This window comes from Babylonia areolata, chromosome 9, assembly GCF_041734735.1.
Source record: "Babylonia areolata isolate BAREFJ2019XMU chromosome 9, ASM4173473v1, whole genome shotgun sequence".
NCBI lineage: Eukaryota > Metazoa > Mollusca > Gastropoda > Neogastropoda > Buccinidae > Babylonia > Babylonia areolata.
Window position 1 is genome coordinate 1,432,782 of NC_134884.1, and position 10,208 is coordinate 1,442,989.

The 10,208-nt window shown below is 45.5% G+C and overlaps 1 protein-coding gene across 1 annotated transcript in view; it reads right to left on the reverse strand.

Annotated features, from left to right (window-relative positions):
- Nucleotides 1-6,989: 6,989 nt before the first annotated feature.
- LOC143285920 (uncharacterized) overlaps nt 6,990-10,208 on the reverse strand; it is a 52,689-nt gene continuing 49,470 nt past the window's right edge. The window contains exon 21 of the mRNA XM_076593370.1: nt 6,990-7,344. Within this exon, the coding sequence (XP_076449485.1) occupies nt 6,990-7,344 (355 nt within the window). The remainder of the gene's footprint in view (nt 7,345-10,208) is intronic.

The following is a 10,208-nucleotide window of genomic DNA, read 5'->3' on the forward strand; positions in this document are numbered from 1 at the left end:
ACGTGTGTGTGTGTGTGTGCGCTGATCTCTTAACGTCATTCGATATTTTTAGACATTGTATTTGCCCCGGTGACATGAAAAATAGTAGATCTGCCCGCACGATTCGAGTCACAATCTACAGCCAAAGAAAACAACGAATTCGTTGTTGTTTTTATTACTGTCAATAGTACACTGAGGGAACTGAAGACAGTTGGACAATGAAGTTAATGACGGGTGTGTAGGAGGGGTGACGTCGTACAACTGTGCGCGTTAAGAACAGGTCATAGTATGAAACTGCATTATATCGTAAAATGCTGAACGCACACACACACACACACACACACAGAACCACAGGTTTATGAAGTAGCCTCCGCCACTTCCCTGTAGAGATTTGTTCAAACCCATGCGGCAGGGAAAATGGAGTGAAACTTTGTGAAACTTGTCAGCGGGCAGTCAGGCTGAGCCACACAATGCTTTGCATGGGAAGTCAGCGGGAACAGTGTGTCAGCGGGCAGTCAGGCTGAGCCACACAATGCTTTGCATGGGAAGTCAGCGGGAACAGTGTGTCAGCGGGCAGTCAGGCTGAGCCACACAATGCTTTGCATGGGAAGTCAGCGGGAACAGTGTGTCAGCGGGCAGTCAGGCTGAGCCACACAATGCTTTGCATGGGAAGTCAGCGGGAACAGTGTGTCAGCGGGCAGTCAGGCTGAGCCACACAATGCTTTGCATGGGAAGTCAGCGGGAACAGTGTGTCAGCGGGCAGTCAGGCTGAGCCACACAATGCTTTGCATGGGAAGTCAGCGGGAACAGTGTGTCAGCGGGCAGTCAGGCTGAGCCACACAATGCTTTGCATGGGAAGTCAGCGGGAACAGTGTGTCAGCGGGCAGTCAGGCTGAGCCACACAATGCTTTGCATGGGAAGTCAGCGGGAACAGTGTGTCAGCGGGCAGTCAGGCTGAGCCACACAATGCTTTGCATGGGAAGTCAGCGGGAACAGTGTGTCAGCGGGCAGTCAGGCTGAGCCACACAATGCTTTGCATGGGAAGTCAGTGGGAACAGTATGTCAGCGGGCAGTCAGGCTGAGCCACACAATGCTTTGCATGGGAAGTCAGTGGAGCTTGATCGCCGGCGGACTTCTGTACGTCTGTGAGCAGTGGACGGTGATACACCACTGTGACAAGAATCTTCCCACAAACTTACTTGGCAGTCATATGCATGGTATTGTGTCGGATGAAGCCACTGGTATCGGGTTAGAGTTTCACGGTATTAACGGACTCTCTCTCTCTCTCTATCTTACTAGTCACACACACACACACACACACACACACACAACATTAAATCCAGTCAGATAATACTGCCGGGTAGATAAACTTGTGGGATTGTTTGGAAAACTTGTCACGTTTGTCAATAACTGCTGCCCAAAACTGACGCTTTAGCATACAGCAGTGATTCAGTCTGATGTTCTATATCAGTTAATATTTATTTTGTTTTGCTTGTCACTTGTCACTTGTGTGTGGTACATGTAACTTCAGTTTGCATGGGTTTCTTGAGCCCGGCTTGTTATTGTTTAACTGACACCAAGTTAAGCCGATTGATTCTGATTCTGATTCATAACCCGTAGCGGTCATCGTATCCCAGCCCAGGCAGCGTAGAGCTTGGCTGCACAAAGATGGACAACCCTGCAAACGAACTTCAGTCGTGATGATTTGTCTCAGTTACTTCTTGACTGTTGGGCCCATAGAATATATAATTATATGTATATCATAGTGTATGTATGTATGTATGTATGTATGTATGTATGGATATATATCTTAGTGGTTGGGCCCCGGAGAAATGATACCAGCGTGGTATCAATTCTCAGTGCAGTTACGATTAATTCTGTGAACCGACTCATAAGGATCGGTGTTGTTAAAGTAACATTACCCCAAGAGGAAGGAGTCCAAATTTTTAAAACTGACTGACACAATGACCTGTTAGCCCAGTATCGAGTGACAGCCCTTTACTGACGAACACTTCTTGTCAGTTGCAGGAAGTGAGGATTTTTTAGTTTTTTGTTGTTGTTGCTGCTGTTTTTAATGTGACAGCTTGAAACTGACGCAATCATGATCTGTCTGCGGCTTTTTTTTCTTTTTTCCTTCTTTTTTTCAGAAAATGACATGGCGGTACACACATGTAGGCGGCTACGGTGTTGTGTCGTGTGTGTGTGTGTGTGTGTGTCATGTGATCTCACCTGTAATCGGAAATTCGTGGTTTGATTGAAGCAGGTCCGATTGGCCAAGTTCCGCTTGCTGTCCAAGATGGCTGCTCCTTCAGTGTTCAGTTGGATTCTTTGTCCTGATTCTGCTACCCACCCTTCCCGTTTCGGCCATTACAACCCCTCGGCTTACCCGCCCCCCTCTCTAACAGACACACACACACACACACTTCTTCAAAGTAACAATTTTTATTTGACAAATAAAAATCAACATAAAATAGTTTCAAAGCTAAGTAATTAATTCAGTTTCAATAGCTTGCTGATGACAGACACAATTTACCATAACAGAAAAGTAGTATTGGGATTAAACACGAAATCCATACCACCGTCAAGTAATAAGATCAAATCCGCCGTTTGAATGTTCCCCACGGCCCTCAGATTAAGTGGTACAATAATGACTGAGCGGTTGTTGAAACACTGAAGCACTCGTCACAATAAATTTGGTCGTGTTGAGATGTGTGCCACATGGACTGGTGTATGGATGTGCTTTTCCAGTGAGCAAACTGTATTATATATGGATATACAGACCCACCACTTGACTCATAGCATTTGACAAAGTTTATTCTGTGGATGTATTCAATTTAGAAAAGACAGTGCAGCATATGTGTGGTGCATACAACTTAAAATCACCATAAAGACGTATGCTACTGATCAAAGTTGCGCCGTGTGTGAAGTGTAAATTATACTCCTTAAAAACAAACAAACAAAAAATGAATGCATTGTATTGGCATAGGCCTATATATCACAGTGTTTGAATGACAAAACTACACTCTGCAGATACATACTTAGAAATCTCCACACTGCATCACATGTAGGTGTACAGTTGTTGGAAAAGGAGGAAGAGTAAAAGTAAGAGCAAGAAGAGGAGACTGAGGAGAAGAAATAATACGAAGCTTAACCCCTTAATCTTCGCCGGTACCTCGTGGGTGAAAAATTACCCATACTTTCATTTAAATCTTTCATGATAACTCCGTCAGTTTTGCAACTATTTAACTGATGAGTTTGTCCATTTATTAGTTTTGCACATATCCCACACCAAAAATGGCGTTGTTTTGTTTGCAGTGAACAAATGAATTAATAACAATGAAATCGTTGTATAACTGCCATTGACTAGTATGCTCGTCAGCGAACACGGACATAAATATGTTATACGTTGCAGGTCAGTGAAGGGCTGTGGCTTTAATGAGATCAGACAGGCCAGGATGTCAGTCTGCATTTTTTATGTCCCACTCTTTCCTCTAATTCGGCATAACCAAAGGAAACAACATGTTCGTTCTTCCACTTCCAAGGAAACAACAAGTTCGTTCTTCCACTTCAAAGGAAACAACACGTTAGTTCTTCCACTTCAAAGGAAACAACGAGTTAGTTCTTCCACTTGAAAGGAAACAACAAGTTAGTTCTTCCACTTGAAAGGAAACAACACGTTAGTTCTTCCACTTCAAAGGAAACAAGTTTGTTCTTCCACTTCAAAGGAAACAACACGTTCGTTCTTCCACTTGAAAGGAAACAACACGTTAGTTCTTCCACTTGAAAGGAAACAAGTTAGTTCTTCCACTTGAAAGGAAACAACACGTTCGTTCTTCCACTTGAAAGGAAACAACACGTTAGTTCTTCCACTTGAAAGGAAACAAGTTAGTTCTTCCACTTGAAAGGAAACAACACGTTCGTTCTTCCACTTGAAAGGAAACAACACGTTAGTTCTTCAACTTGAAAGGAAACAAGTTAGTTCTTCCACTTGAAAGGAAACAACACGTTCGTTCTTCCACTTGAAAGGAAACAACAAGTTAGTTCTCTCTAGTTCTTCCACTTGAAAGGAAACAACACGTTCGTTCTTCCACTTCAAAGGAAACAACAAGTTAGTTCTTGCCGCACTAGCTGACGTCGTGCCACCAAGGTTCAACAGACAGTAAGGGGTTAAGGAAACCGCTGTGCATATTGACTCACAGACTTCCAAGACCCTGTGTTCCATCCCCCCTCTCCTGCTCACAATAGACAAGCAAAACAGTTCAGTCATCACTCAAAGACTTTCAACAAACATGGATTTTTTGTGTGTGCGTGTGCCGCCTATGACACTGAACTTCGCGTGACAAATAATTACGACGATGACATTTTGCACACAGACCGAGCGAGACAGCAGGATCGGTTTTGAACAAAAGATGCGAAACATGGTGCACAAAAATTGATTTCTTGATCTGTGTTCTCTCTGCCTGTCTCTGTCTGTCTGTCTTTGTCTCTCGCTGTCTCTCTCTGTCTCCCTGTCTGTCTTTGTCTCTCGCTGTCTCTCTCTGTCTGTCTGTCTTTGTCTCTCGCTCTCTCTCTCTCTGTCTCTGTCTGTCTTTGTCTCTCTCTGTCTGTCTGTCTTTGTCTCTCGCTCTCTCTCTCTGTCTCTGTCTGTCTTTGTCTCTCGCTGTCTCTCTGTCTGTCTGTCTTTGTCTCTGTCTGTCTCTGTCTGTCTTTGTCTCTCGCTGTCTCTCTCTGTCTGTCTGTCTTTGTCTCTCGCTGTCTCTCTCTCTGTCTCTCTCTTTCTGTCTGTCTTTGTCTCTCGCTGTCTCTCTCTCTGTCTCTGTCTGTCTTTGTCTCTCTCTGTCTGTCTGTCTTTGTCTCTCGCTCTCTCTCTCTGTCTCTGTCTGTCTTTGTCTCTCGCTGTCTCTCTGTCTGTCTGTCTTTGTCTCTGTCTGTCTCTGTCTGTCTTTGTCTCTCGCTGTCTCTCTCTGTCTCTGTCTGTCTGTCTTTGTCTCTCGCTGTCTCTCTCTCTGTCTCCAAAGGGCAAACAGTCTCGTTGCTTTTATGCATAAAGTGAGCGTGAAATATTTGCAATTCTCCTTTGATAATAACGGTTTTCTTTGCAAAAATAACCTCAGTGAAGATGTCCACCCCAGTTCATTCTGTTGCACCCCAAGCTCAGCAGCCATATTGACCAACAACTCACCAGGGCTGTTAAAGTACATCATGTCTTCTTCTTGTTCCTTTTCCTCCTTTATCAAGAGTTTTATTATCGTAATTATCGGCATCGTTGTTATCAGATAAACATTAGCTGATAGTGTTTGTGATTTGTCAAAATGATCCAAGCAAACAAAAGTAACCAACTGAGCAACACGTGACACGTGCCTGTTCAACAGCATCATTGTGCGGTGTGCAGCTCTCTCAAAACGGTTGCAAGGTTGTAGATAGGCCTATATGTTGTCCGTCAGTTCATCTGGCACAGCGAGCGAAGCGAAGTCAGTCAGCCGTGGAAGAGATGTCAGAGGACAGACCTCCCGCCGAGTGTCACCTCTCACAGCACTCCAGGGCACAATACCGAATTGTTTCCCCTCCCCACTGACGGCTGCAATAGCCCAGTGGTTCAAGCATCGGACTATTCTTCTTCTTCTTCATTCGTGGGCTGCAGCTCTCGCGTTCACTCGTATGTACACGAGTGGGCTTTTACATGTATGACTGTTTTTATCCCGCCATATAGACAGCCACATTCCGTTTTCGGGGGTGCGCATGCTGGGTATGTTCTTGTTTCCATAACCTACCGGACGCTGACATGGATTACAGGATCTTTAACGTGCGTATTTGATCTTCTGCTTGCGTATACACACGAAGGTGGTTCAGGCACAAGCAGGTCTGCACATATGTTGACCTGGGAGATCGGAAAAAACATCCACCCTTTACCCACCAGGCGCTGTTACCGAGAGTCGAGCCAGGGACCCTCAGATTGAAAGTCCAACGCATTAACCACACGGCTATTGCCCCCGTCGCATTGGACTGTAAATCTGAGGCTCCCGGATTCGAATCTCGGTAACAGCGCGTGGTGGGTAATTGGTGGGGATTTTTCCGATTTCCCAGGTCAAACTATGTGCAGGCCTGTTAATGCCTGATCTCCCTTCGTGTGTATACACAAGCAGAAGATCAAATACGCACGTTAAAGATCCTGTAATCCATGTCTGCGTTCGCTGGGTTATGGAAACAAGATGGGGCGTCCATCTTACGAACGAGAAGATTGACAGCTTAGTCTTTTGTGAAGCACTGTGACTCATGACTAGGAGGCAAGATTGCACTGGCTCTTAGTGCAACAGCTTTGGGGGCTGGTCGGCTTTTGTCCAAAGGCCATCTTGGGTGAGAGAGTTGGGGGAAACTTAGGCAAAACACTCTCCACTAAAATCAAATTCAAGCCCATATACTGGCATAGTCGGGGCAGCAGTGGCCGCATCGGATGGTTATGTTTGACACGACTGACTCAGCTGTGCACACTGGTGGTTCGTTAACACGTTCAGTGCGGTGTTGCCATACAGTGCGCGTCACACGACACATGGGTGCTCAGTTGTGTTGTGTTGACGTCCACTATTTGTCCAAATACAACGCACTTTCTCTGTCACTCAGCATTGCATAAAAATCGTCAGTCAAGCAAACAGAATTTACTCCCTTAATCTTTCTGGGTGTGGGCTGGTGGTGAAGTGTGTGTGGATGTGTGACAGAGTTAAGTGATGGGAGTGTGTTGTGATCCATTGTGTGCGCGTGAGTTGTCTTTTTATGAAGAGTTCACTCCCTTGATCTTGGCCTGGGCTCGGTGTGTGGGTGTGTGGCAATGAGTTAAATGGGCGAGCTGAACTGGACCCCCCCTTCCCCCCCCATCTCTCTCTCTTTCTGTGTACACGCACACACACACACATACACACACACAGAGTAGAGAAACTTCTTCTCCCCAAACTCTGTGAAGTGTGACTGGGGCCTCGCACGAAAGCGGAACAGTTCGTCAGTCATCAACTGTTGTTTTAATCCTTTCCCAGACTTTTAGTCGGGACTGTGACCAGGCAAGAGTTCTGCCGCTTGGGCCGGAAGCGAGTCATCAGATGACGCAAGGTGTCCCTGAAGCGCGAGCCCATGACGTAGTAGATGAAGAAGTTGATGGTGGAGTTGAGGGCCAGCAGGGCGTTCATCAACGCCCCAGTCACCAGCATCAGCCCACACAGCCTTCCCCACGCGCGGAACTCGGGGAAAATGAAACGACAGACGGTCCTCACCACCCGGGGGCCCACGCAAACGACGTAGACGCAGGAGATGACGACGAGCATGTACGTCAGAGCCTTTTCCTTCGGGTCGATGACGTCACCGCCAGCACCACGACCCCTGGTCCGACCTCTCCACGCGGCAGCGCGTCTCAGTGTGACGACGGTGATGGTGGTGGCGACGATGGTGATGAGGAGGGAGAGGGCGGGGACGAGTGAGGAGAAGATGAGGGTGTCTAGTATCTCCATGAGCATGGGGTGCTGTCTGTACAGGGTGGAGGGCAGGATGTAAGGAAAGGGCTCCGCCTGGCCTCTGATGACGGCACAGGTCACGTCGTATTTGAACGCTACGAACTGAAGACCTGTCAGAGAAAAAGACAAACAAACAAACAAAAAGGATAATATTATAGACAAATATATATTTTTTTTAAAGAAAGAAAAAAAAAGAAAAAAAGAACAAAAAGAAAGAAAAAAAAAGACAAGAAAAAAAGACGTTGTTATGGAAGCGGCAGTGCAGATTTCTCATCAGAGACGAAACTTGGCCTGATACGGACGGATGTGGCAGTGCAGTTTTCATCAGAAACAAAAGTTGATATGGATGTGGTGGTCCAAATGTTCCACAGACACAAAACTGAGATGATATGGATGTGGTGGTACAGATTTTCCATCAAAAACAGAAGATGATATGGATGTGGTGGTATAGATTTTCCATCAGAAACAGAAGTTGATATTGGTGTGGTGGTACAGATTTTCCATCAGAAACAGAAGTTGATATTGGTGTTGTGGTACAGATTTTCCATCAGAAACAGAAGTTGATATTGGTGTGGTGGTACAGATTTTCCATCAGAAACAGAAGTTGATATTGGTGTTGTAGTACAGATTTTCCATCAGAAACAGAAGTTAATATTGATGTGGTGGTACAGATTTTCCATCAGAAACAGAAGTTGATATTGGTGTGGTGGTACAGATTTTCCATCAGAAACAGAAGTTGATATTGGTGTGGTGGTACAGATTTTCCATCAGAAACAGAAGATGATATGGATGTGGTGGTACAGATTTTCCATCAGAAACAGAAGTTGATATTGGTGTGGTGGTACAGATTTTCCATCAGAAACAGAAGTTGATATTGGTGTGGTGGTACAGATTTTCCATCAGAAACAAAATCAGACATGTATGTGGTGGTGCAGACGTGTTTTTTTCCCCCCAAGAAAACACACACAAAACATGGAGAGTTTTATTTTTGTTGTTACTGTTGTTTTGTTTTGTTTTTGTTTTTTTCGGCAGGTCTATTTCTCCTGCTGCACCGGCCATCGACATTATTATCCAGGTCCTCCTCAAGGTGGGAACAGTGTTTGACTGCCGCTTTCTGAGGCAAGCAACTATCCTCCGCCCTCAGAGGACCCACTGACACCTGACCGCACAGAAAGCAGCCTGCAGGAGAGGATATCCTCCTATGACAATGAAAAAAGGACTAAGGTTCCAATGGACTTTACGGCCTTCGGGGCAGTGAATCAATGATAACCCACCCTGTCTAGGGATCTGCAGAGGAATGCAGGGCCTAATCGTCTCCTCAGTCCAGCCGATTTGAACTTTCCCCGACCAAAGAAGGGACCCATTCACACCTGGGCGGAGTGAGGGAAACCGGAGTAAAGTGCCTTTCTCAAGGGCACAACGCCAGGCTGAAACGGGACTCGAACGCTAATCCATAGTGAACACTGAACCAGACGTCCAACGCCCAGCCGAGTCTACCACGGTGCCTGCTTGATGATGATGATGATGATGATGATGATGATGATATGGATACTTATATAGCGCCTACCTTCGGTCAGAGACCAAACTCTGAGTGCTTTACAAACACAGTCATTAATTTTTGCACAAAAATAAAACGTAGGAATAACCAACTGGGTAAAGAAGTGTGGTTAAGGGAATGCTGATTGCCCAGTTTGTTGAGAATATTCTGGGGGTAAGATTCAGGTTCCAGTCTCTCAGGTGACTCTGCCCAAGGACTTGAATTCTCCGCAGACCTTGCCAAGTAAGAAAGGACGGACTGTTTCGTGGTGATATTTCATGGAGGACGCTGGACATCTGGCAGTTGTGGGGTTATCCAGGAACTGAGGATGGACTGATGTTGGACTTCTTCTTCTGCGTTCACTCGTATGCACACGAGTGGGCTTTTACGTGTATGACCGTTTTTACCCCGCCATGTAGGCAGCCATACTCCGTTTTCGGGGGTGTGCATGCTGGGTATGTTCTTGTTTCCATAACCCACCGAACGCTGACATGGATTACAGGATCTTTAACGTGCGTATTTGATCTTCTGCTTGCATATACACACGAAGGGGGTTCAGGCGCTAGCAGGTCTGCACATATGTTGACCTGGGAGATCGTAAAAATCTCCACCCTTTACCCACCAGGCGCCGTCACCGTGATTCGAACCCGGGACCCTCAGGTTGACAGTCCAACGCTTTAACCACTCGGCTATTGCGCCCGTCACTGATGTTGGACAAACAGTGAATGCCTTTCGAAACGAAGGACAGTGGAAGGGAGAAGGGAACATTCTTCACACGAGATGACAGTTAAAAACACAAGTTGTGTTTGACGTCCCCCTATTTTCCCAGTCCTCCTGTCGACTCCTGGAATTTATTTATTTATTTATTTATTAAGACTTCTTGCTATAGCGCATATTCTTGAAACTCTATGCGCTTTACAATAGCACTAAAAACATTCACTCAAACATCCCCACACAAACATATGCATATAATTTGAAACATAGGTAAGAGAGAACAATTAAAAGAGGTCATGTCAGTTGATTAAATCGAGAAATGCAACAGGTATATAAAAAAAGAAGATAAAAACGAAATAATGGTAACAACAAAAAAGTAGACAATTGAAATTGAAAGAACACAAGCACGTATGAGCATACATATATACGTTGATACATAAATACATAAAAAACACACAACGTGCGCGCGCGCACACACACAC